The sequence below is a fragment of the Arvicanthis niloticus genome, chromosome 30 (genome assembly GCF_011762505.2).
Source record: "Arvicanthis niloticus isolate mArvNil1 chromosome 30, mArvNil1.pat.X, whole genome shotgun sequence".
Taxonomy (NCBI): Eukaryota; Metazoa; Chordata; class Mammalia; order Rodentia; family Muridae; genus Arvicanthis; species Arvicanthis niloticus.
Window position 1 is genome coordinate 21,803,220 of NC_133438.1, and position 27,917 is coordinate 21,831,136.

The window sequence follows — 27,917 nt, forward strand, 5'->3', positions numbered from 1 at the left end:
CCACAATCCTACCACCTCCTCCCAAAGTCCAGCAAGACCCCAAACCAAACTACCCAACCAACCAACCTCCTGACAGAACAGTGAGACTGAATTCTGAAGGAGAGGCTGAGGTGAGGTAAAAATGATCTGAGTGTTTTACAAGCACCTATAAACTGTCATACAGAAGTCTATTAATTTGTACGAATAATATACGCAGATAGAAGCTTAAAAAGAAAGGTTCAAAACTAAATATAGCCATAAGAAGTAAGAAGCAATAACTTTGTAAGTGGATTCTACATTTTAGTCCACTTGGCTCAGTTTGAGGACCACAAAGACGCTCATCCGTCTGCTAACTGAGCAGACAGAGTGTGGGTTATGTGTATTCTAGGTTTTTTGGATTTATCTTTATTTTATGTGCATTGGTGTTTTGTCTACAGGTATGTCTGTGCACCATATGCATATAGCACCCATGGAGGCCAGAAAAGTGCATGAGACCCTCTGGAATTGGAGTTGCAGATGGTTGTTAGCCACCATGTGGGTGCTGGGAACCCAACCTAGGTCCTTTTTGAGAGCAGTGAATGCTCTGAACCACTGAGCCATCTCTCAAGACCCTGACAAAGGGTTTTATTTGTTTGGATTTAATGCTAACATTATTTTGATACCATTTTCAATTCATCAGTCATATGTTCCTTAAGAAGTATTTATCTGGATCATGTATAGTGGCACATGAGGCAGAGCAGTCTCTCTGTGAACTGGAGGCCAGTGTGTGTGTTCAACATAGTGTCAGACTACATAGTGAGAACCTGTCTCAACAAAAATTCACTACTTTCTGAGTTATGAGTGGAGAACACACAATAAAAGGTATTATCTCTGTTACTAAAGAGTTTACCAGCCAGGCAGTGGTGGCACATGCCTTTAATCCCAGAACTTGGGAGGCAGAGGCAGGCAGATTTCTGAGTTCGAGGCCAGCCTGGTCTACAGAGTGAGTTCCAGGACAGCCAGGGCTACACAGAGAAACCCTGTCTCGAAAAAAACAAAAAACAAAACAACAACAACAACAAAAAAAGAGTTTACCAAAAAGTAACAGAAGTGGAGTTTGTTTTGCCAACTGAGTATTTTTCCATATGTTAGGCACTGTTCAAAATACTTTAAATGAGATCTTATAACAGATTTCATTTTTACAATCATCTTAAAGGTGAAGAAGCCCAAGACAGAGTATTTAGAAATATCTGTAATCTTGGCAAAGTCAGGCCATGGACTCAGTTACATTAAGCACACTGTCACTGCACTCCTCCGTGGGAAGAGCACACACTTATGCATTTGTGCTCATTACCTTCAGCTGTCAGTTTGACACACCGGAGTCACCTCAGAACAGACAAACTCAGTTGAAGAATTTCCTAGCTCAGATTGGTCTGTGGGAAAGTTTGTGGGGCATTGTCTTGTTATCAGCTGAGGCAGGTGGGTTCTGTACACCTCGGGTGGCACCATTTCATGTAGGTCCTGGCCTGGATGAGAAAGCTAGCCAAGCATAAGTCTGGGAGTGAACCAGCAATAGCATCCTTCTGAGGTTTCTGTTCCAACCTCCTGTTTGGATTCCTGCCTTGACTTCCCTTACCGATGGACTGGCCACATAAACCCTTTCATCCCGAAGTTGCTGTTGATCGGGGTGTTTTATCATTCACCAGGAAGCAAAACAGAACAACATTAATAACAGTGAAGCACACGCACAGACACACTCAGAAAGCATACAAAGCAGCCGCTAAGCTGGCTGGACGCTTCGAGATCGAGGCTGGAAGGTCACACATTTAAGGCTGTGTAGGGAGTTCCTTGCTTGAGAGAAGGTAGGAGGCCAAATGGAGTGTTTGTGGAGTGGGGGGCAGGTGAGAGAAGCTTCCTGATTTCAGTCCCCAACTAGAGCCACAGGAGTAACATCACTAGTGCCATCTTGGTGAAGTCTGTAGCTTGGGAGAGTTCTGAAAAGCAGGCAGGGGAGAAACAGATGCATTCTTTTTCCAACTTCCTTGAGAGGGAAGCCATTCTTTTTCTGGGAGAACACTATCACATAGCCTTTAACACACACGTTGCTGTGTAATTTGGGGAACATTTGTCTAGCAGCACAGTCTATCTCCCATCTCTCTTTAGACTCCCCTGGAGCCCTTAGTGGCTTTAATAGCTACAGAGGACCTGATGAACTTAAAAGATGCAGCGTCATCAGAAACCGCCATGGGTAGGGTTTGAGTGGAATCCCTGAACACTTGGCAGGCTATCAAGTTTATTTGCTTGTTTAACTAAACTTTCTCTGAAGCCAGAGTTGAATTCTTGTCAACTCTAGAAAAGTATTAGACTAGACAGACTGGTTATCTGTGGCTGGTCAAGGAATATTTACACTAAAACCAGAAGACAAAGTCTTTTGTCCCTGGTCTTAGCAAAATACTTTTGGTACCCAAAGAACATGATCTTCCCTTAATTATTTTATAGCATTTTGTTCTTAATAGAAAGGTTATTTTATGACCAGCCTAGCTACTTGTAGATATAATCGTCAGTCAGTGCCTATTAATGGGATTTGTGCTTTGAGTTACACACAATTTGATGTGACACACAGAAAGATGCACTCCAGCGTTCACTTTATAGCTTCCCCCTTGAATAATATATGAATTTACACTTGTTAAACTTCCCTGTATTTTTCAGCTTTCTGTCAACCGTGACAAAAATATCAGAAAATCAAATTATGGAGACAAATTACATTGCTCATGGTTTTAGAGACCTCAGCTCGGTTAGCCCAAGCTTTGGTCAAAAGCTTTGACTTTGGGGTCAAGGCGAGGCTATGAGTGCATCTTGGTGGAGGGGCGTGACAGAGGAAGCTGCTAATGTCATGGCATCCAGGAAACAAAGGAGAACATATAGGCTGGGACACATTGTGCCCTCCGATGGTATATCTCTAGTCACCCAACATCCTACCTTGTAAAGGTTCCACTGTGCCCAGTATCTCCAACCTGAGGACTGAACCTTAGGGACATTCCAGACCCAAATAGTATCAAGCCCCTTTCTGTTGGAAACCATGCTCTATCTCTTATGGATAGTATTTAATTTTGATCTTACAACCGCCCCAGAATGTAGGTATTACTATCATATTCTGCAGAAGGAGACAGAGGCTTAGAGAGATTAAACTCTCTGCATAGGTTTAAGCCTGCAAAGTGATAATGAAGCATCTGAATTCTAGTGTCTGGTTTTAAGAGCCACACCTTTAATAGTCTACCACATCACTTCCCTAAATGGGAGCGATAATGAAGATTAAACCAGCACTCACAATATTAGAATTTGAGGCACTTTAGTCAATTACTCAGTGGCACATCATTTGCTTTGATAATGAAAAAAAGTTAATTTTCAATCCATGCTAGTTTAAGCTCATTCCCGGCCCTCATCCCCAACTATTTCTCTGGTTTAATTGAGACCAAAAAGCTCCATTATGGTCTGTTTTATGGCTAAGAAGCTTCTTATTTCATCATTACTCAAGTATTTGACTGTCCATGACATTCCCCTGAAGCAAGAATCTTCTCTCTGTTGGGATGTTAAGCGGAAAACAGGTGGATTTCTATGAGTTTGAGACCAGACTAGTCTACATAGTGAGACCCTGTCTCAAAATAAACCATAAAAGCAAGACAAAAATAAAAGAAGCACTCCCTGGTAACACCACCCTTTGACACAAGTTAAAGGGACTGTCTACTGTGTCTACTGGAAGGCTCCAGTCCTTTGGGTCCTGATATGCAGCGTATCCGGTGTGTGGCAGTTCCTCAATCAGTATTGAATTACACTTTAATTGCTCACATGTTTCACCTACTGACAGCGTCATCGAGGTCTCCCTCCATGCTTGCCCGGATCACATCTGACCTTCACTGTATGCTGTAGCGCATCCACAACTGAAAAGCAGCCCTGCTTGCACATGGGAGACGCCCAGGAATCAGCGGGATGCTGAACACCAGTCTTAATGAAGTGGGGATGGAGAACAAAGGATGGTGCTCTTTACCTTCTCCTCATTGACACATGTGCCCGAGAAATCATAAAAATAGAGGATTCTGGCAAAATGCAGAATCGGAAGGTAGCCGGTTTCCCTCACTTGGTTGTAAATGAGCAACACATGGTGTTTTTATCCAGAGAGACATTTCTGCAGCCTGGGGGAAGGAGTCACCCAGACCGCGGTTACAACTCTGCTCATTGAGTATTTCCTATCAGGAACATTCCCATTTGGTAGGCTGCTTATGTGTTACGTGGGAAGAGTCAGGATATTTTTATACTGTGATATTTTAAAGAAATTATCTTTATTTTTAAATGTTCATCTGGATAGACATGCCAATGAATATGTAGGCCACATTTTGAGCAAAACTCACAATGTTTCTTTTTTCCCCTAAACTTTACATGTGTACACAAGATGACACAAGTTTACAGTCTTAAAAGAACAAAGCAGGAGAAATCCAAGCTCATAAGAGTGAGCAGATCTGATTCAACACCAAAGGCCACGAAGCGCTGCGCTTTACAGGAAGGACGGTTTGAAGATGGGGCTGCGTGTGAGCCCCAAGGCCCTTTAAAGGAGGGAAGCTGTAAGCAGGGAGAGGAGAAACAACTAGTTTGCACTTAACCTAACCGGGAATTATGGGTTGGCAGGGTTTCAGGTATCAGGTCTGACTGCGGATTGGATGGCTACAAAGAAAGGTAGGCTTTGATCATCAGGCCAGATAGTGATGTATTCATCTCTCTCTCTCTCTCTCTCTCTCTCTCTCTCTCTCTCTCCCTCTCTTTCTCTCTGAGATCTTGATGTCTTACTAAGAAAGTAATTCTTTGAATCCTTTCTTTCTAAGTCATCAATTGATGATCCATGAGCTATCTGGGCTAGCAGACTAAGACTTTAAAAACTTTAAAACTATATTGACACCTGGGTCAGGGGCCATATCTCCACTACTTAGTAGATAACCTGTATTAAATTATTTCAAGAGAGCCATTAGCAGGCAAAAAAGAAGAGTTTTCACAGTGAATTTTTTTTTCTCTCAACAAATGAGGAGCTCAAGAAGGTTCCAGACAGTAGAAACCGCAGATAAGTCTACCTCATGAATCAGGCTCTGCCTTACTTCTGATTTTTATTGTTCTTGTGTTTTAACCATTAGAATGTTTGGTAGTTTTTATTGCTTGATTCCTCTCTAAGACTCAATTAGAACATGATGAAAACCTTTCCCCTATAAACCTGGAATTACCAAGAATGGCCTATCCCAATTCAATTATAATATAATTATAACTTAAGCAAAATCAACTTCCTAAACTCCAGGTAGAGACTCCATTGGCTAAAAACAATGTTTGCTTTACTTTTTTTTGTTTCTATTTTGTCATCCTGAGCAATTGATCTCCTTGATTTGATCTCATCTGCATAAAAACAGACGGCTACAATCCAAGATGAGAGAGGTTTCAAAGCAGGAATCTACCTGCTGCATTCTCATGCGGGACCTTGCTGAAGTTCAGAGCTTCAGAATACCTTAGCAATAAGGTGCGTCAGTCAGTCCATAGCCGCTTCAGAAAACAGAAGTTAGTGCTCACTGTCCAAAACTTCCCTTCATATCAGTGACGTCAGTGCCGTCCACAAACCTCAAAAATCCTTCAGACTTCCTTTAGTCCCATCTGACAGTCTTGCTTACAATAGTGACAATATAATCAACTTTCCAATCCCCTCCACGACCTTAACTCTGTAAGCCCCAATCCCTCTGTAGAAACATATCCCAGGACAGGCACATTTTTTGACGCTCCACTTCTGTTATTAGGAGAAACAGAGAGCCCCACATTAGTGGCACTTCGGAAGAGCTAGCTGTTGCTATCAGCTTGATTTCATGGCAGAAATGCTCTCTCTCCCACTACATGTTAAGGTAAAGAGAAAGGAGCATTGGCAGTTTCCACATAACATTAATTGCGCCAGAACTCATAAAGAAAAGGCTCAATGCACAGTTTGGCTGGGCAAGAATGCCGCAGCGCCGGATTTTACAGCCAGTATCTGCAGATGGATGACAACTCCAAGCTGACTCTGCTAGCTGCAGCCGTAAGGAACCACACCAACCCGCTAGAGGGCTAAAGTCCCTTATAAAACTGAAATAGCTTCTTTACTCAATATTAAAATCAGCTAAGCAGTTGTTCACATGAAACTCTGGAAAAAAAGGGAAATAATCCAGTTACTACCAATACCAAAGAAACACACACCGACTGACCACGGACCAAAGGGACTCTGGTATTGTAACCATATCAGACTAGTGCATGACATGGGGCAGGGAGTTCCCTGATGGCTAGGTGACAGGGTCATACAAGACTTTTGAAACCTGCTGTGTTTTCTGTGAGGCTGCTGTACTCCATGTTTCATAACAGGAGTTACATAAACACAGGCTTCTCAGCCAGCTTGTTCAAACTGTGTGCAACATTGCTGTGCTGGAGGGGAGCATTAATCTGAGGAAACCGGACTTGGTGCCATAGAGTAAAACTGTGGTCAGAGGTTTCTAAAAAACAGTTTCCTTCAAGACGGTACTCAGTTTTGGCTTGTGACCTTAGCAGTAAAGCAGAGGTGATCACTGGGGGGGCAGGCAGTTCAGAAAGACATCTGGAAGGATTTAGGTATGGGCAGCTTTCGGAAGAGGAAAAATGTTTAAAGTTAAGGCCTTTATCTGCGAACAACAGTATATTAATATTCTCTATACCGTATTTACAAACGCATTCTCTCGTATTAAAACTAACAGTAATCTGTTCACAGTGCCATTGTTTATACAGGTAGCAATCCCATAATACTCGTGTATTTTGGCATGGGAATCAGTAGCGTTCGGTATTTACAGAAAATGTACACGTGTGGATATAAACAGGTCACTGAATCTGGAAAAGACAGATTGGCTAACGGTGCAATGGGATGAGCTGTCCAGCGCCTTCCACCGATGGGAGGGGATGCGTGGTTTCATAAACCGCAAAGGTGCCACATCTCTGACCCAACGTGGCATAGAGTCAATAGCAAAACAATGAAACCCCTCTTAGGCTTGGGTACGCTGAGTATTCTTAGTCCGAAGTTTTAGACCCATTCTCTGGTGCATGAAATATAAAAGTTAAAAAGATTTATTATTTAATAATAATTATTATTATTAAAATAGAAGGTACTTTCTCTCACACTCTCGTTTGTGCTCTGGCACGTAAGACCAATCTTGCAGTTCCAAGTATGCTGGTGTCATGCAGGTCAGCTGTCCGACGGCGAACTCTAAGAATGCTCTGGACTTAGGAGCCCCTGTCAGTCAGCCTGACCAAGGGCCAGAGGCGGACATGGCAGAAGCGCCCCTTTCTTACTTCCAGTCTTTTCGGTTGGGGCAGCCGCCCCAGAATCAGCTCCAATGACGGTATAGAGCTGCCCATGTCAGCAGCTAATGCTGAGGTGACAATGGCTTTTGTACACTTGGATCAAAGAGGCGGTAAGTGGCAGGTGGGTGGCATCGAAACCCAGCATGGTGGGCTTGTTGCGAGGGCAGTTGGACGGATGGCCGTGCTTCCGTGGACGGACAGATGGCCGAGCTCCAGCAGACCGCTATCTTAGGGCGTGGCGCCTTCCATCTGCTCCAGGGTCTCAGGTGCGGGGGCAGCCGGGTCCTGGCCGCTGCCCCTGCGTCTGTGCTGATTTGACAGCAGGCTCTTCCACTGGGCTTTGTTATGTGCGAGATGGCTTAGCATGTTCTCGGACAGGGTGCTGTTCCCAGTGAACCGGGCCCACTCCCGGAACAGTGGCTCCACGATGTAAGTCATGAAACCTGCAACAGGAAAGGTCACAGGCCAGGTCACCACAAGGGGGTCGGAGTCACCTCCTTCACAAGCATGGCTGAGACCCACAGTGCACCTGGCCAGGCATGGGTGGGCAAACAAGATATACTCAGTGCCTTTAGTTTCACGGCTCCCACTCAAAATCCTTGTACGTCTGCCTTTGCATTTGGGAAAAGGAGCTGAGTACCAATCAGACCCTCAGAATTCTTGCGGTGGATGGCTTATCACCAGTTAAATGGTTAACGCTCTTGACCGAAGTAATGGGCGTTAGCAGATATTATTCGCAAAGAGAAACCAGCAAAAAAGAAAAAGTGTGTCGAACTAGGGAAGGCAGGTGGAGAGGGGAGAAAACGTGTAGCCGACACCATGGATTCAGATCATAAAGATTCAGATTGCTTGGTGAGATTCTCTTTCGATATTATTTATTATTTTATGGTATTGTCTTACTACCAGTGACATCAGGCAACCACGTTTAAAATGAAGTCACTTTATTTTGTGCATGTGTGTGTGCATGTGTGTGTGTGTGTGGTGTTTTTATTTTGATTTTTTTTTTTTTGAGACAAGGTCTTGTTATGTAGCCTAGGCTAGCTTCTTGGCTTAGCATCTTAGATTATAGACATTGTATCACCATGCCCAGATCTAAACACTCTTTGTCAACACAGAGTTTTAAAAACAGTGCTGGTTAGGGATTGAACCCAGAAGTGGGCACATGCTAGTTAAATGCTTTACAACTGAGAACGTGCCTGGCCCCTTTGATAATATATTTTTACCTGCAAGAAAAAAAACCTATATATATTTTACCTGCAAGAAGAAACCCTGCTTTAGTGACTATAGGTGGCTGTTTGATGTTAGACTTCCTGGTTTCCTCCAACCCCTCTTCTGACAGGGTCTCGTTACTCAGCCCTGGCTGGTCCTGAACTGGTGTTGATCCTCCTGTCTCAGCCTCTAGAGTACTGAGGTTACAGGACTCTACACTCATGCCCAGATAAAGTATCTGTTCTCTTAATCATCACACACCCATTGCCAACTCATCCTGTCTTACTGTTAACGTGTTTTCCACATAAACAAAGATAGCTTTCTGTATAGTGTGGAATTATTGCAGCAAACTTGGATTTGTTTACACTTTACTGTGCTTCCTTGAAATGGAAGCAAAAGAAAAAAAAAGGCAGGATTTTTTTTTTTTTTTTGTAATAACATTTCCCCCAGCAACTAACCCTCTTATATTTATAAACATGTGAACTCTAAGACTTGATCTGATGCTATTATTGGATGAACGGCAGACATTTGTCAAAAATTTGGGATACTAGGGAGGAGGCAGCAATGTAAATGGTTATTGTATGTTTCTGAAGTATGAAATGCCGCTTAAATCTTGTGCTGTGTCTTTGAGATAACCCAGGCTCCGGAAAGCCTCAGTGGTTTTATGTTTGCCTGGCCGAGCTAATGGGTGTTAGGATTCAGCACTGAGGATTTCCCTTTGAGCCGGCTATTACATTTTCACCACTTTACATCGGAAGAGATTAGATATTTGACATTTTAAAAAATACTGTAAAATGATAGTCTTCTAAAATTTAAAGCGTGAATTTTAGGAAGTGCTACTTCCTACGTAGAACAGTTACAGATCCAACATTAAAAAAAATCAACTCATTTCCCCTTTGATGTTACCCTGGAATTACCTCTGTATTGGCATTGTTTTATGTGAAGACTTTTTGCTCTGGATAAGAAAGTGATTTTAAAGTCTGAATAAGCATTAGACAGGCTTGGGAAACTGTTCCACCAGTGTGCTACCAGACACTTCAAGGATGAGCCTGCTGTACCTGGTCCTTCTGGCATTGTGGAAGAAGAAGGGGGGAATGGTGGTTTTATAGGAGACATGGGTTGAAGGAAACTTCTCTTTGTCTTCCTATAAATTTTACCGATTAGAGATTCATTTGGTTTCTTGTCTTTTAAAAATGCTGGAGAGAGAGGAGAGTGAATGTGGAAAAAGAAGGAGGGGGTGCAACTTACTTTTGGGCAAATGTGAACTACATCCACAGAAAATCAAACCTAACTAAGACTCACACTCGGGAATATATCATTTTGGATTGGGATAAAAAACAGGCGAAGCAATGCAGACTTTAACCACTGAGCCATCTCTTGGGGGAGATGGAGCAAAGAAGGAAATACTGGATGGCTTACCCTGAGCTAGTGTATGAAATAGTCTCACGGGAAGTCACTCACTAGCAATCGAATTTCAAAATGCAACTTGAAAACAAAGTTTGGATGGCATTGTGCTGCATAGGTGGGCACGGCCTCTCTTGGGGCACGTGGATTGTTAATTGAAAATTGCGGTACAAGGCCTGGAACCCTGTCCTATGAATTCTTGGCTTGGGAAGCCCCAGAGGTCTCCAAAACAATGTAAACTATTGCTGCTGCCTGTGGAGTGGTTACTCATCACAACTACACTGTGAGACCTTATTGCTGAAGATACCACACAATTCAGATGTAAGACATAAAGAAGTAAATCTCAAATTTACTGGGAAGCTTCCTCCTTGAAGACTAGTTTTCACTGTGCCAGAAGGTATCATGCAGGCTGCTTTAGAGAAATGAGATTTGTGTCTTCACCCAGTGCTGGACCCTGCATGCTGCAATAATGACCTGCCGGGCAAGATGTGCCTACTGGCCCACCAGGGCATGAATGTTCCAAGTTAACCGGTTGCTTTCTGATTGGATTTGAGGCCTGTTCCACAGGAAGGAATTTCCTGTCTGCTATTGCAATCCTAATCAGAAGTTATGGCTACAGAGGTCACAGGCCCTAGGGTAGAACTTATTATTTCACGCAATGCTCATGCTGTTTAACTGTCTTCTATTTGTGTTTATACCCATGGATTTTTTTCTCTTTTTCATTTTTAAGGTAGTGAGATGGTTTGTATATGCTTGGCCCAGGGAGTGGCATTATTAGGAGGTGTGGCCTTGTTGGAGTAGGCGTGGCACTGTGGGCCTGAACTTTAAGACCCTCATCATAGCCGCCTAGAAGTCAATCTTCCACTAGCAGCCTTCAGATGAAGATGTAGAACTCTCAGCTCGTCCTGCTCCATGCCTGCCTGGATGCTGCCATGCTCCCACTTGATGATAATGGACTGAACCTCTGAACCTGTAAGCCAGCCCCAATTAAATGTTGTCCTTTATGAGACTTGCCTTGGTCATGGTGTCTCTTCACAGCAGTAAAACCTTAACTAAGACAGGTAGGGTCTCACTAGCAGCTGTCTGTCCTGGAAGTTACTATGTAGACCAGGCTGGCCCTGAATTTACAGGCCTATCTCTGCCTCCCTAGTTCTGGGATTAAAGGCCATGTGCCATTATGCCCACTAAGGGTTCTAGTTTTTAACACTCCTCCTAATTCACCCCGTAAGGATTTGGGGGTGAATCAGTTTAATAATGAAAACAGCATAAGAATTTGAAGGGTGATTTGGAAAAAGATGGGTTATTATTAGCCTACCCAATCCAGCACTCGTATCTGGTATGTGTGCTTTCCACTCAGATCTTTGTAGTTGCAGCTGAATGGTTGCTGTTTCCTGACCTTGTGGCTGTCTCTGTGGGACTGCAGATTAGATGCTGTCCCCCATGACTGTCAGCAGAATGGTTCTAACGTGCTCCCGCTTTCTTCATTTTCAGTGGATCTTCGCACATGCTCCCTTCCTCCCCAATGCCAAGGTGCTAAGCTTTGAGACCTGCCACCCTATGAAGCAATGGTCTGTGTCGGGGGTCTGTGCAAAGCCACGAATAACTGGATGTCAAGGATGGAGTTTGTTGAGGAAAAGCGGTTATGTTGTGTCTGGTTTTAATGGAAGCGCTTCCTGGAAATGAAAGGCTAGCTTCATATGTGGGTGGGATTAACCTCTCAAGGTGTAGAGCAACGCTATTTCCTTCACTAAAGTGAAGCAAGGAGAATTTTGCCCGCTTGATTTGCATAAAGATCTTATGTGTGATGTGATTAGATAAAGCAAGAATCATTGTGGATGCACCAAACCATACTGGAGCAGCTTGCCACAGCTGACACTTGTGTGGTTTCATGAGCTCAGGACTGAAATGTGGTTTGTAGTAGAGCGTGGAGAAACACTGTCATCTGGCCACAAGGGGACAGCAGAGCTCTAGGATTTCAGGCCTAGGGACTAGGACATGGGTTTCGTTGTGGCTCAAGGTTTAGGGCCGGCACTGAAAGGATGCTGAAGCACTTAGCTCACATGGGACAAGGGCCTTAAAGCCTGATTCATTTGGATTTCCACCCTCTGAGCTCTGAAGAGTCTGGGAATGGCGTAACTCAGTTTGACTTAAGAGTTTATTTTTTTTGTGTGTGCTATGTTTCTGTGTGTGCATGTGTGCATGTGGTTGCATGTGTATATGGGTGTTGCACCTTTGTGTGCATGTAGTGGGAAGCCAGAAGCCATGGGTGTCTTTCTCAGTTGTTTCTCCCTTTATTACTTACGATTATTTATTTTTTGGTGTGCGTGTGCATGCATGACTATGTGTGTTCATGCATGTGTACATGTATTTTGCTTGTATGTGCATGTATTCCTGTGCGTGTGCACATGTGTGCACGTGCCTGTGTGTGGAAGCCAGAGGTACACTGGATGGTTTTCCAAGATTACCCTCTACCTTTATTTTTAAAATTATTTTAAAAAAAGTTTTCTTTTAATTTACATGTATGTATGTATGTGTCCCTGTGTGTGGATATGGCCATTGTGAGTGCATGTTCCCGCCAGGGCGGTTGTGAGTCACTGGAAATCTGTGCTAACAACCGAACACTAGCCCTCTGCAGGAGTTACATGCCCTTCACCACTGAACCATTTATCCAGCCACCGCTTTTTGAGACAGGGTCTCTCATTAATTCAGCTAGGACAGCAGGTCAGTGAGCAGGTCAGTGAGCCCCAGGGATCCTCTTATCTCTGGAATTCCCCAGTGCTGGCTTCTGTGCCTGACTTCTTAGACACGTAGATCCTCATGTTTGTGTGCCTGTGAGGCAGGCGCATTATTGACAGCCATCTCCTCACTGAGTCCTCCTTATACTTCTAGACAAGGTCTCTCACTGAGCCTGCAGTTTGCCTGGCAAACACTTTACTGACCACACCATCACTCCAGCGCATGGATTCGGTTCTTTTTGTGGTGCTAGGAGTAGACATTGGGCCTTGCACACTGCATGCAAGAGCCAGACTTCTAAGTCACCTCCTGAGCTCTTGGCCTTTAACACTGGTCTTACTATGCAGCTCAGTCTGGCTTTGAGTTTGCTACATAAGTATATGCTGGCTTTGAATTTATGATCTTAATAGCTCGTCACCCCAAGTGCTTGGATTATAGGTATGTACTACCAAGTCTTTCTTGATTCTCACTCTATTCTAAAATCACAAGGTTGATGCTTTAACTTAGTATTTAGTTAAAGGTCTATAACAAACCCCATTCCTTAATTGTTCTGATTTTTCAAATGATAATTATCTAAAAGGTCGGTCATGATTAGCGAGTTTGTCCTCAGCCATTTAGATCTCTGGAAGGCTATGTGTTGTTGTTGTTATTATTATTAATTATTATTATTATTTTGTGACTCCTGGTAGAGGTGTCCAGCTGTTCATTTTAAATAAACACAGATTTCAACTCACCAATTTGTATGCTAGGGATTGAATCTTTCTGTTGATTACAAAGAGGACTGATTTCCAGTTCAAACTTCTGTTCAAGGTCACCTAAGAAGAAAGAAGAAGAAGAAACACATAGCAATTTAAGAGTTCATAGAATGTGCATCAAAAACTCTAATGACCCTGTTGGAGGAAATCATTCTGGGGGTTATTGTTCCTTCTGCCCGAATCATCATGAACCCTTTAGGACCCCTGGCTCTTGGAGCTGCCTAAAGACATAACCCACAGGGCATCAGTGATCCTGACAGTGGCTCCTCTGAGTAGGTGTGCTTGACAGTAGGACAAACTTTTAAAAATTACATTTATTTATTCTCTCTGTCTCTCCCTCTCCCCTCTCCCTCTCTTCCCCTTCTCTCTCTCTCTCCTTCTCTTCCTCTTGTGTACGTGCGTATGTGTTGGGAGCCGACTTTAAGCAGAAAAAAGTGGCTAGAAAGCAGCTATCAACTTTGCAGCCATCTGGAACCATATACCCTGATAGAGATGTGTTTTTCAACAGCCTACAACAGCTGAGCACACTCTGATAAATATATTGTTTATCCCACATAGCTTGTTTTGCTGTTTAGTGACCCCAGCTGCATGGTGCACGTGGTAAAATGTTTTCATCTGTGTTCTCCTGCTTGTGCTTATAAATACCCAGGATTTCCTTGTGTATGGTCTATTAGTAGTGGGTGTGTGGTCAGTAGGAGGTATGAATATAGTCTGTGGGAGACAGTAAAGGCAACTGGACTACAGATCCTCTGGTTTGTCTCCATTCTTCGAGTCTCTTCCCCTTCTTCCCCCCCCCCACTCTCTCTCTTGCTAAACTCTGATCTGCGGAACAGAGCGGGTCGCAACATGTATGTTTGTGTTTAGCTAGGTAGGTAGGGGACGACCAGTAGGAGGAGACTTTTCTCACCATGTCAAATCTGGGGACTGAACTTGGGTTGTCAGTCTTGGTGGCAGGTACCTTTGTCATTTTCAGTGATGGAAAAGCTTTATGCACAGTCTATCCTGGGAACTCTCTGAAGCATGTCCAATACAGTAGGAACTAAAATTTTAATTTCTTTTTACATTATAATTAATTAAAATGTAGTTAGCCACATGAGCCTCAGAGATACCATGTTAGACATTGGAGAGCAGCGGGCCGTCTGTTATAGGTCTCTCCCATGACCTGTGCTCCTGCGAGGTTCTTCATTCTTTCTCTTACTCGCCAGACAAGTGTGAGACACGTGTTGTCTTCAGGAATCTACTAAGCAATGTGGAAAGTACAGAGAGGAGAACCCAGCAGTCTCTCCTCCAGGACTGCTACAGATTACCACTTGCGCTATCACAACGGAACCAGCCATAGTTCTTGGTGGCAATTAAAACATCCAGTGTGGAATTACTCATATAAAAATATGTTTTACTGAGGATTAGACAAAGATAAATGTGGATATTTAATAAAAAAAACTTCTTGAAAAACTAGGTTAATTGTGGAGATATAAACACATATTTACAAAGAACTTTCTTAAAGTGTTGAGGGCTGGAGAGGAGGGGAACCCTCCTCTCCTGATCCTGAGAATCTGACAGTTTTTCTGATTCATAGGCTGCCATTTTCCTCCCCAAACCCTGTATCTAAAACCTCAACTTAAAGGAATTGTTTGTTTAATGTAATGCATTATATCCATCATGTTTGTCCTAACTGGACATAGCGGCCCATGCTTGCAACCTCATATTCTAGAGTTGGAGGCAGGAGTGAGTTTGAGACCAGCCTCTCTTAAATATCAAGACCGTGTTTCACCACATCATCATCATCATCACCATCATCATCATCACCACCACCACCACCACCACCATCATCACCACCACCACCATCATCATCACCATCATCACCACCACCACCATCATCACCACCACCATCATCATCAGCAGCAGCAAGTAGCAGCAGCAAAAGAGACAATTAAGAACTGTTGATAGAAGCCTGGCTACTGGGGATATGAGCTGGCATTTGAGTCTAAATCCATAACTGAAAGCTAGACATGACTCATCAAGATGATAGGAGTTATTCCTATAGAGTTAAAAGACATTCAATATGGAAGAAAGAGTTCAGATGAACTTTGAGAGTCTAGTCTTCTCAAAGCAGACAGGACATCTGGACTGCAGGACCCTTAACTGAAAAGGAATGAGTCTGTTCCTTGCTTCCTTTGTGTGCTGGGAGGTCCACAGGTGTCTGAAGTGCAAACATTCTGGGTCTTTCTGTGTTACTGCGCTGTGTACATGCATCTCACCAGGGCTGCTTTTTGCAGAGAAACACAGTAACCTTATTGCTCGATGCCATTAATTCCTCGTAGTTAACAACTTCGATTCCTGAACAGACGTGTCTGTCCAAGTGGTGTGGCTGCTGTCCCAAGTCGATTACAGTCTGAATAAAGTGTCAGATGAGTGATAAAAGCTCTAAATCACAATGGACACATTAGCCCGTGATGGAGTCAAAAGCAAGTGGTACAGAGAAGACGCTTGATCTTCAATACTGTAGTCCGAGCCTTCTCTCCACTGCTGTTTCAATCGCTGATGCATCACACAGGGAAGAAGCACTCACCCTGACTTAAAACCCTCTCTGCCCCAACTTCATCAGATTTACTTTTGTTCTGATCTCAGTGGAGACTTTATATCTTGGCCAAAGAGAACTGATGTTCTAACATCTCATGACTCATATTGAGTGCACATGAAATTCCAGAGGCATAGGAGACACAGGGGCACTCTTACTCCTGGACTGTGACAGTGAGCAGAGCCTCTGGCCCTGTGTGAACCCAGCCCTATTCCGTCCTCTGTCATTGGAACCGCTGAGATGTCATTGACACATCTTTCAGTGGATGTTTTTCCAAAAGGCTCACTGTTGCTGTCTGACCTCCCCACTGAGCTGGTATGTGGGACACTTCAAGTTTTATTTGTCCCCAGCCTCTTAAACCTGATCCTGTCACTAGCACGAGGGCACTGCTGTTGCCTGAGCAAACATCCTGCATGGTGAAACTCAGCCTGAAGAATCAAGCCTGTGTTTAAAGGCCTACTTCCCACCCAATGTCAAGATTCTGCTTGCTGATTTACTGCCTTCCTTGTGAAGGAAGGTAATCTTTGAAAAATTGTGGTCTATCTTAGGACCGTTCAGCATTTCACTGAAAACCTCACATGTGTTATTGTTGAAATGCATTCGAATGGTCTGACTTCTGTAAACTGTTCTTAGTTCTTCGCTAACTTTGACCTTCATCATTGGAAGTTTTAAGTACCTGAGAAAAAGGCACACAAAAGGCCCTGAATTATTATTCTCTCAGAATGGAAGACGTTGACTTCCAAGCAATGCTTAGCCTTCAGGCTGTGCTCAGCTCATTAAAATGAAGGTCAGGGCAAAAATCAACCTGTCTACCATACTGTTATAGTCACAGGGGAGAGATATATAAAAGTATGTGAACATATATATGTGTGCATGTGCAAATATGTGAATATATATGTATATACATATACAGCTGTGTCTGTGTGTGCATGTGCAAACATGTGAATATATATGTATATACATATACGGCTGTGTCTGTGTGTGCATGTGCAAATATGTGAATATACATGTATATACATATACGGCTGTGTCTGTGTGTGCATGTGCAAATATGTGAATATACATGTATATACATATATGGCTGTCTGTGTCTGTGTGTGCATGTGCAAATATGTGAATATACATGTATATACATATATGGCTGTCTGTGTGTGCATGTGCAAATATGTGAATATACATGTATATACATATACGGCTGTGTCTGTGTGTGCATGTGCAAATATGTGAATATATATGCATATACATATACAGCTGTGTCTGTGTGTGCATGTGCAAATATGTGAATATATATGTATATACATATATAGCTGTGTCTGTGTGTGCATGTGCAAATATGTGAATATATATGTATATACATATATGGCTGTCTGTGTCTGCGTGTCCATGTGCAAATATGTGAATATATATGTATATACATATACAGCTGTATCTGTGTGTGCATGTGCAAATATGTGAGTATATATGTATATACATATATGGCTGTCTGTGTCTGCGTGTCCATGTGCAAATATGTGAATATATATGTATATACATATACAGCTGTATCTGTGTGTGCATGTGCAAATATGTGAATATATATGTATATACATATATGGCTGTCTGTGTCTGTGTGTGCACATGCAGTTTGTTTTCATTCATTGCAGTGTGCTTATTACCTGTTTCCATAGTGAGTCTGTGATATTTATTATATTTATTTAACTCTTTCTTCCCCACGAAAGGGTTGGATGATTCACAAGGCAGTTAAAGGAGAAGGTTAGGATAATTAGAGCTGATGGAAGAACAGATGTTGTGACAGATTAGCCGTTCCTGTTTTGTTAGGAGAATCGCCCAAAAGGAGAAGGGGATGAACCCTCGCCTGTGGGATCCACCAACCTTGCCTGTAGAATTCTTCACAGACCCTTTCACTCCACTGCTTGCTCATCTCCCAGATTCGACAAGGATTGCAAATGTCAGCACACTTCAAGGCGATCTGAGAAGGAACAGGCACAGAGAGGCTGTCAGAGAGGATGTTCCTTCAGTTGCAAATATACCCAAGCCAATGGTGCTACAAGGTCTGCTGACTCTCTCACGGTACCAAGCCCATGTTTACAGACGGCCTCCCTGACAAGCTTCTTCAGGAGACAACTGTTATTCACAACTGCACAAAGCCCTTCATTCAGAACCCCCACATTATAACCGTGAGAAGAGAAGAGCCGCCATTCAAGGACACAGAGCTTCCCTGAGATGACTCAGGTGGGCAAGCCAATGAAAGCCCTGGTCTGGCTCATTATGCTGTTCCATTGCTCTGAGGAAGGTTGCTGCAGGGATCTGGCCAGACTCAAATATGATGACCACTGAAAGTCGCTATTTTTATTTTTTCTATTGAATTAAAAAAATTATTCTATTTATTAAATTATATTAATTTTATATAACTATAATTAAATAGACTGATAATAATTTATTAAATTATTCACACATTACATTCCGGTGGTAGTTTCCCCTCCCTCCCCCTCCCCACCCCCCTATTGCCTCCATCTTCCCTACCTCTTCCATTCCCATCCATTCCTCCTCCATCTCCTTTCAGAAAAGGGCAGGCCTCCCAGAGATAGCAACCAAACACAGCATATCAAATTGCAGTAAGATTAGGCACCTCCCTCATATTAAGGCTGGACTAGGAAATCCAGTAGGAGCAAAAGGGTCCCAAAAGCAGGCAAAGCAGTCAGAGACAACGCCCCACTCCCTTTGTTACGAGTCCCATAAAAACACAAAGCTATACAAGTATAACTTATATACAGAGGTCCTAGGTTAGATCCATGTATCCCTGTGGTTGTCAGTTCAGTCTCAGATGGAAGATACTCTTATGTTGACCCTCTCCGTATACGTCTTAAATTGTATTTGCATTTACATGTCTGTGTAGGTATAAATATGTTTAGACTGCCAGCCAAGATACTAAGTCATGTTAAACCCAGGAGTTTTGTGTTTGCATAGCTAAGTCAGGCCATCTTGGGTTGCTATACATGGCTCTGGATCTGGGGTGTCTGTTTGGTTTTGTTAGTAGTGATTCTTGGAGAGTTATCTTGAATTGCCAGTCAAGAAGGCTCTCCTTTTTGACAGCTACTAAGGAGCTGCAGCTGGAGACCTGCCCACTAGCAGTGTTTACTGCTCTGACACACTTCTTCACACTATAGAGCGGCCAGGAGTATTGGGGTCTAAGAGAGCCTGAGATGTCACGAGCATATAGTCTACTTGTTTATTCTTTGGTTATAAGGGGCACCAGCACACGTGTTGGCTAGGTAACGGGCAGAAGTCCTTTTGGGGATTTTAAAGTTCCCTTTGAGTTGGCAAGAGTTCCTTTCGAAATGCAGGGTTAAATATTTCAGTTACAAGTTGCTCTGAGCCATTTAAGTCAACATCTGACTCATCTTTGAGCATTCAGGTACTAAGCCTTAAGCACTTAGGTACTAAGCTTTAAGTATTTAGAATCCTGGTTTAGAAAGAAGGGAATGGATGTAGTCCTAGACCTAGAAGTAGGGTATTTCCTGCATGGATTGAGCTCTTTGAGTAGCTACAATATAGTGGTCTGAAACAAAATGACCATGTTCAGACTCTGATTAAAGTCGGTCTGTCTACATAAGCTCAGGGTCCACGCCTGGGCATGCAGTCACTTTGCCAAAGGGACCAAGATGATGAGAGAAAACATGAAGAAGGCACCGACTTGGATGCTGGGCCAAACTTGTAGATCTGAGGTTGACTATGTCTCTCTTTTTGCATCATAAATGGCTTCTTGCCATGGAGTAAAGCAAAAAGGGTTGGTTGGGCTTGGGCTGACTCAACAGTTTGATTCCAATCAATTTACTTATTTGTATCTGAGAAACTGTAAACCTCACCTGAGCAAGAAAGAGCTTAGGTAGGAAAAGAAGGGAAAGATGATCTGGACAGGCCCCAGGTGAAGGAAAGCTAAGGGATTTTCAGGGTTTGGTGGCACTGTGATTAACAGGATCCTCTCAAGTTACAGAAGCAGTCCTTCACTGGCACCTGTCACACTGATTAACTTTCTATCACAGCATGAAACATGGTATTCGCTTGTGATGCAGGTGGCTCAGGAGCAGGGCCCTTGCTGTGGCATTCCTGGTAAAGGCCATCCCTCCAGTGTGTGATTCCTAGCACTGTTTTTTGTATAGCAGTACCTCTACAGGGTTGTAGAACGACTCTCATATGCTCATATATCTGAATGCTCTGTTTTCAGTGGTGGAACTGTTTGGGAAGGATTAGGAGGTGTGGCCTTGTTGGAGAAGGTGTGTCCTTCTCCTGCTCTCCTCCTCTTCTTCTCTCCCCCTCTTCTCCTCTCCCCCTCTTCTCCTCTCCTTCTCCTTCTCTCTCTGCCAAGTTACTGTATCAACACGTAAGCTCTCAGATGCTGCTCCAGTGCCATGCTTGTGCATGTTGCCAGGTTCCCTGCTACAACTGTCATGGACTCATCCTTTTGAAACCATAAGCAAGCCGCCAATTACATGTTTTCCTCACAGTGACAGAAAAGTAACTAAGACAAAGGGTTGCATGCTTATTGGTGCATGCAACCTTCCATCGAGGTTTACTCTGTGATGAGGCAGTTACCAAACAAGGAAAAACCGAGAGATTTTCCACTTTCTGAAACCTTGTTTTGGCTTGTTTGGAAAGCACTTAATAGTAGCATGTCTTTCGGAGCTTTTAACAAAGTAGGTCACAACTCTTACTTTACCATAGCTTGTAGCTCCTTCTCAAACGTGCTAAAATCATTGATTGCATCCCTAAGTGTTTTCACTTGGCCAGGCTAGGCGGCTTTTGTTGCTTACTTACCTGAAGCATAAAGTGTCTGTCCTGTACATTCTCCAGTCTCAAATCTTTATTGTGGAGGTGAGCTTTTAAGCGGGTCAGAAACTCATTCTGTCTGTTGATGTCTGTGGCCAAGATCAGGGAGCCCAGCTGCTGTTCGATATCCTGTCTGTATCCCCAAGAACAAAAGAGAGAATCACATTCACACAGCAAATCCCACTCAGGATGCTCGATTCCCGCACCACCCCGTGGCTTGCCTCTGTAGACGTTAATGTGTTTATTACACAGCAGCCCAGTCCCTCACAGCCTGAGAGCGAATCTTCTGTCAAGGCTGCACAGAGAGCCTGAACCCTCACGTGAATGAAGTTGTGTTCATTACACATTCCCACAGTTGCCATGGGGGAAATTTGAAAGAGTGAGAAAGAAAAGCATGCTTTAAGGGGAACACAGAAAGACTTGGGAGAAACTTCACAGGCATTTGGGTTGTGCCTTCTGAGGGTTCAAAGTAGCTTGAAGTTTAGATGTTCACAGAGAAAGAAAGAGTGGTAGCAATAATCTTTTTTTTTCCTTCATGGAAAATGTATTGCAGCTCTCTAACTGCATATTACTTTTTCTTCTCAATGTCCTGCTCTGCAGCTTCCTTCACCCTTTTTGCTCGGATGCCGAAGAGCCGGGCGTTGGCACGGGCCATGCAGAGACTGGCAAAAGCCTTAAAGTTCTTCTCTTCTTCCGTGATGACTCTGGCTTTTTCCTTTTTGTACACATTCCGGATGGGCATCATGGGTCCTGTCAGCTGAGTGGCCAGTTCTTCAGCAGAACTGTCTCCCTTCTTTGGAGCAGAAGGCTTCCTGGGGAAAAGTATGAGCTTGGAGCTGTACTCCTTCAGTTGCTACACGTTGGCCTGCAGTGATTCCGTGGATTTGTTTCGCCTCCTTGAGTCCACAAAGATGCCGATGGTGCGAGCCATTTTCTTGTGGATACCAGCCACCCTGAGTTCCTCCAGGCTGAAGTCCCTGCCAGCCTGGACCTTGGTGTGGTATCTAACTGTAGGGCACCTCATGATGGGCCTGATGGGACGGGATACAGGACGATGCTTTTGTCTGCGGGCCTTGCATCTGCGGATCTTGGGAGCTGGCTGGTTGAACCCTGTGTTTGTCACTTGCTGCTGCCAATCCATGTGGAAGTGGGGCTTCAGGATCATGCCATTCTGGCTGGGCGCCATGGCTGCCTCCTATACAGGAGAACGGCTGAGCGGAAAGGCGGTAGCAATAGTCTTAATGTTTAAAAATATTTATTTTTTAAACTCTTATTTATGTGTATGTGTATATGTGTGTGTGTGTGTCTGTGTGTCATGTCACAGGTATGACAATACCCATAGTGTCCAGAAGAGGGCATTGGATTCTCTGCAGCTGAAGTTAGACAGATGGTTGTGAGCCCCTGTGGGTGCTGTGAACTGAACCCTAGTCCTCTGGAAGAGCAGTAAGTGCTGTTAACCAGTGAGCCATCTTTCCGGACTAGTGGTCATAATTTGGAAGATGGTAATGGGAATGGTACTATGGGATGGAATGAGTCAGTAACAATACAAAATAGACTGGCAGCAAGAGGCAATAGAACTTAAAAGCAAAACAGGTGATTGAGACGTCACTGTAAACTGGCATGAAAGTGACATGTTAGTATACAGATGGCACAGGAGAAGCGGGACGTCTTACAAAATTAGTGCAGGTCAGAGCTTTGCTTCTCACATACGAATCAGTCAGGAGGAGGGAGGACTGATCAGTCAGTAACTGTGTTAAAGTTCACATGTAGAAATGAAATGCGTTGAAGTCACATGCATAGGTCATGGCTGTTCCATTTAATGAGTCAAGATACTTGTATAGGAACATTGTCTGCCAGTGTCCTAGGGGATCCCCCTGCCTCCTCCATGCCTGCTTCCCCAGCAAGCCTGTTGTGACTACCCTTTGATCTTTTTCTACTTAAAATAATTTTGTCACTGTGCATGTTTAACAAGATGCTTTAACTTCAGCTACTTTCAAACGTTAAGTTATATGGTATATAATATAGCACAATATAATATATAATATGGCATGTATTAATATGTTTTGCCATCCCATTTTGTAGTTGGGCTTTGTATTATTTATTTTTTTTAACATAATTTTATTCTTTGAGAATTTCATACTTGTGTACAATGCATTTTCACTGGAATACCCCCCCCTTCCCTTCAGCTCTTCCCAGACCCCTTTACCCTGACTTCCTTCCTCTTGATTTTATGCCCCTCCCCCCTTTGGTTGACTTGAGTGCAGTTGGTGCTGCCAGTATATACATGGGTGTACATACATGACGAGAGCATGTTGCCTCTTTTGTTGTTTTGAGTCAGCATTTCATATAGTTGAGGTAAGGCCTTGAGGTACTGTGTAGCTAGGCTGACCTTGAACTCTGGCTCTCCAGTCTCCACCTCCCAAATGCTGGAATTCCAGTAGTATGCCACCATGCCTGGCTCGTGTCTTGTCTTTTTGGCTTGATATTATGTTTTCAAATTCATCTGTGCTGACATGTAGGCTCTAATACATAATTTTCATCAATATACTGTATTCCATTTACTGTAATGCGAATCCATGTTTGATGGCCACTTCAGTTGCTTCTAGTTTCTGACTACTATGAAAAATGCCCCATAAAAATGCTTCCTGGATGAAGAGTACACACACAACCTTTATATTTTTAAGTATGCCTTAGGCAGCACAATAGCTGGGCAGCTGCCTACCTTCCATGCTGTTATTGGACTAGAAAGCGGATAGTTGGGGCTTTGTCTTTTACTGTCTATTGTAATGATACGTGCAGGCCCCTAAAACCTAGAGTCTACACATAGCCCCTGGGACCCTGCTCCCAAGTTAATTCTGATTGGTGAATAAAAATGCCGTCAGCCAATAGCTGAGGAGAAGAGACATAGGTGGAGTTGAGGTTTTTGTGGCCTTAGGGAGAACACCATGAAGAAAAAGTTAGTCTAGAATAAAAGAAGAATGTAGAGGAGAGGAGAAAGGAGAGCCGTCATGCATTCGCTGAGCCATACAAGCGCGGCCATGTGGGCTGGCCAATTAGAACTAAGAGCAGCCCAGATGAAACACAGCAAGTAATAGCTTGGGTTATAGATGGGAAGGTAGATTCTAACAGCATGGAGGGTAGGCAATTGCCCAGCTATTGTGCTGCCTAAGACATGTTTAAAAATATAAATACTATGTGTGTCTTCCATCCAAAACCGTAAATGGTCTAAGGCAGGTGGAAACCCTGCACTGGCATTGCTAATATTTTTACTACAAGCTACAAGTAAAATCAGAATCCAAACATCGGATGGGCGCCTTGAAAACTCACCGAGAACTACTTAAAGCTTTTATCAGAGACCGATGGATTATCGTCTCAATACAACACTAGTTTTATGTTTCCTTTTATTTTTCTTTTATTGTAGAAATAAAAAAAAATGTTATTTATAATGAAATAATTTGGAGGCCACCTCATTTCCAAACAGTAGTGAATAACCACCTCTATTTGGATACAATATTGACAAATAGTCAGCATAATAACTTTCTGTAACTCATTGGATGATGTAGAAAAAGCCTTTTTTTTTTGTAAATGTACTCTACTAGGCTAGAAAGTATAATGCAAGCCAGGTGTGGTGACCATGTCCCCTAATCTCACCACTTGAGAGACTGAGGCAAGAAAACCGACGTGAGCTTGAAGTCAGCCTGGGCTGCAGAGTGAGGTCCTGTCTCAAACATCCAGACAGAAAGGATGGAGAAATGTTCAGTGGTCGAGCGCACTTGCTGTTCTCGCCGAGGACTTGAGTTTGGCCCCCAGCACTGTACTGGAAGGCTCATGAGTGCCTATAACTAACTCTAACTCCAGTAATGGCATCGTCTTCTGGCCTCTGAGTGTACCTGAATCCACATAGTGTACATCCAGCCAAGCAGGCACACATATAAGCAAAACAAAACGAAAACCTGAAAAGAACAACAGTGTCTGCATACATACGCCTTGCATTTTGTTAAAATGTGGTTGCATTTTCAGTATTTTTAATACTGAAAGGAAAGAAAGCTGCAGGGCTACCACTGACTGTCCTCACAGACGGGGTCGCCAGTGCTTGTGTGTTTCTTCTGTGAACTATGTGAGCCTGTCAGTAGTCTGTCTATTGTTTTGTTCTTCAAAAGCGACAACTCATTATCGTTCAAATGAGTACTTTCCTCAAGTTTCTGTAGTTTCCACATTTAATGTATCTGGTTTTTAAAGGTCAGAAAAATAGCCTTAAATGACTTCCTTGAGGGTAGGAAAGCTAACAATGGTGAATATAAGTTTTGTTACAAAGTCCGTTCATGAGCGTTACTGTGTAATGATTAACCTTCCAGCAAGAGCAATTCTCACAAAGACACTGTGGCTCAGAGATAAATGGTATTTTAGTGCAGTTCGTGGGAGTGAGTGTGAGTGTGGGTATGTGTGAGTGTGAGTGTGAGGGTCGTAACTGAAACAGCCAGGATTAGTGGGACGGTTTGGGGAAGGTTGGTCACACTGGGCCCTTTTCTGCTTCTTTCCCAATTATTCCTCATTATATTCTTTTTCTGTTCACCCTCCTTCCTGTTTTTATTTTTTATTTTTTTAATTTCCAGAGGGTTAAAAAGAGCTCAGTTCTTCCTGTAAGCTGAACATTCTTTCCAGAGCTGGAGATCCATGTGAAATGCATAGAGGTCCCCCCCAAAACTCAAGAGCACAGAGGATACTGCTTGTCCGATAGCAGAACATCACTCTGCTCTGGAATTCAAGTTCCCACATGTTCGTAAAACAATGGTTGATTTTGTCACTCACCTAACTCCCTTGGGTCCTATACTTTTCCATAAAAGAGATCAGAATTAGTGGTGTTGTTGTAAAACGGTGTTTTGGTTAAGTTGGGACCATGAGAAAAACGAGTAAGATTCAGGCCAGACAAACAGTAGACTGTGAAAAGAATTATTTTCTGCTTAAAAGGCAAAGAATAGCTGGGCATGGCGGTGTAGACTTTTAATTCAAGCATTTGGGAGGCAGAGGCAGGAGGATCTCTGAGTTCAAGGCTATCCTGGTCTACAGAGCAAGTTCCAGGCAAGTCAGGGCTGAACAAAGAAACCCTGTCTTAAAAAATGTAAATAAATAAAAAGACAAACAAACAAACAAAACCCCAAAAGACATTAAGCAGATCAATGATAGAAAAATGTCTGGTCAAGTCAGTGGACAAATCCATTTAATTATTTTGTCTTACTTATTTATTTTTTTTTTGAGGGGGAGTTTTTCTCTGTAGCCCAGGCTGCCCCCAGTCTCACAGTGATCCTCCTGCCTCAGCTTTTACATTGCTAGAAATATAGTAATGGGTTACACACAGCTTAATAAAACATTCCTGACTCCTGCTTTGCCTGGAGACTAGCAATGATAAAGCACACTTAACTGGACTAGTCCTTAATCTAGTTTGCAAATTCCTATGTTCTTTCTTGACAAATATTTATTCTTTGTATCTAAACGGGAGGAGGGTTTTGCTAACATAAGGGATAGGAATTTGGCAGAACAGAGCCTTGTTGCCAAAGAGTGTGAAAGCAGAGAGATGTTTATTATCGTTTCCTCTGACTTTAGGTCACTGACCATCTGAGGCCATTTCAAAACGCTCAGAGATTCTGGTTTCTAGGTTTTGGTAGCTGACACCGAGTCTCTGGCTGGCCAATCAAGTGAGGGCAGGAAACCCAGCAGCTGGCTCCCTGCTACTGATACAGGGTCCCCAGCACACCCTGGAGAACGTGACTTATCTTTACCATGTGCACATCAGTCTGCTGCCTCTCTAGAGACTTACGTCATTTCCTTTGGCAAGTGAGCAAGGAGCCGTGACTCCCGAAGCATGCCGATTGTAGATCGCCAGTGGTGATTCTCCAGCACAGACATATTCTAGAAGGAAAGAAAACACACGCTAGAAAGGGGAGAAGAGCTAGATAACAATCTTCATAGTCGAGCACACCTTGGGAACAGCCAATAGTTTCTTTCCAGACAAAGGCCCAGAAAAAAAAAAAAACAAAAAAACAAAAAACAAAAACAAAAACAACAACAACAACAAAAAAACAAAGTGAAAAGCCCCAGGCCTCGTCCTCAGGCTGCAGTGATGTTTGGGGTTCAGGGTCTCTTGGAGTCTAGGTTGACTAATTCTGTTCCAACCAACATAAGCCGCTGTCCCTGCTTTCTACAGCTCCCTCAGGCGACCCTACATGTAGAAGAGCAGAGTGAAGCACTTGGAACAGGTTGCAATAGGTGTCAGCACTCTACAGTGCTGACTCCAATCCGAGATTGCTTGATCTAACCGAGCAGAGGAAGTTGTCACAACTTCTGGTTTAATCTGCTGTGCTGGTGGTAGCTGGTAAGATCCTCCTATACCCAGACTCCCATGGCCTTGGGCAACACATAAGACTTCTGAGTCCCATTCAATATTGTTTTGGTTATTGGGTAGGTGGTGGTTCTTTTAACAAAAGATTATATATATGAATTCATATATATATGAATATATATATATATATATATATATATATATATATATATATATATATGCACATGAATTCTTCGGAGGTCATAGAGGGCATTAGATCTCCTGGAGTTGCAGAACTGGTGGTTATAAGCCGTTGGACTCTACTGTTAAGACTCTGTGTCCTCTCCGAGGGTGGTAATGCGCTTACCTGCTGCGCCATCTCTGCAGCCACCAGGAATGAATTCTTATGCTCACCAAGGTTTAAGAACCACTGTTAAGGCGGATAGCTTTGTCAACTGTCATGATGGTCGTCTTGACATTTAGCCTTTAAAGTCTGTGAGATGAAATCTATAGTTCCTCCCTTGTCTGGTTATCTGGATAAATCTCACTTTTGGGGAGCATCAGTTATGTTTAGCTTCTCCCTTGGACTTACTGTTAGTGTAAGTTTTCCTTTTTCTTTCTGTTTTTGGTTTTCCTAAAATAAAGTCACAGAATTCACGGGGTGTCCTTGAAGTTAACATTTAGCCCAGGCTCCCCTTTACCTATCAATCTTCCTGCTTTGGCTTGCTGAGTTCCAGGATTATAGGTGTCTGCCACC

At 43.2% G+C, this 27,917-nt stretch overlaps 1 protein-coding gene and 1 pseudogene across 3 annotated transcripts in view; both read right to left on the reverse strand.

Moving 5' to 3' along the window:
* Positions 1-4,276: 4,276 nt before the first annotated feature.
* The window catches only part of Pde7b (phosphodiesterase 7B), a 313,578-nt gene continuing 289,937 nt past the window's right edge, over positions 4,277-27,917 (reverse strand). For all 3 annotated transcript variants that reach the window (XM_076928085.1, XM_076928084.1, XM_076928086.1), the window contains 5 exons: positions 26,660-26,751; positions 20,833-20,977; positions 17,890-17,986; positions 13,419-13,499; positions 4,277-7,781 (listed from right to left, as the gene is read on the reverse strand). In XM_076928085.1, coding sequence (XP_076784200.1) covers positions 7,567-7,781; positions 13,419-13,499; positions 17,890-17,986; positions 20,833-20,977; positions 26,660-26,751 — 630 coding nt within the window. In that variant the 3' untranslated portion in view covers positions 4,277-7,566. The remainder of the gene's footprint in view (positions 7,782-13,418; positions 13,500-17,889; positions 17,987-20,832; positions 20,978-26,659; positions 26,752-27,917) is intronic.
* Positions 20,988-26,653, reverse strand: LOC143441032 (large ribosomal subunit protein eL13 pseudogene; annotated as a pseudogene).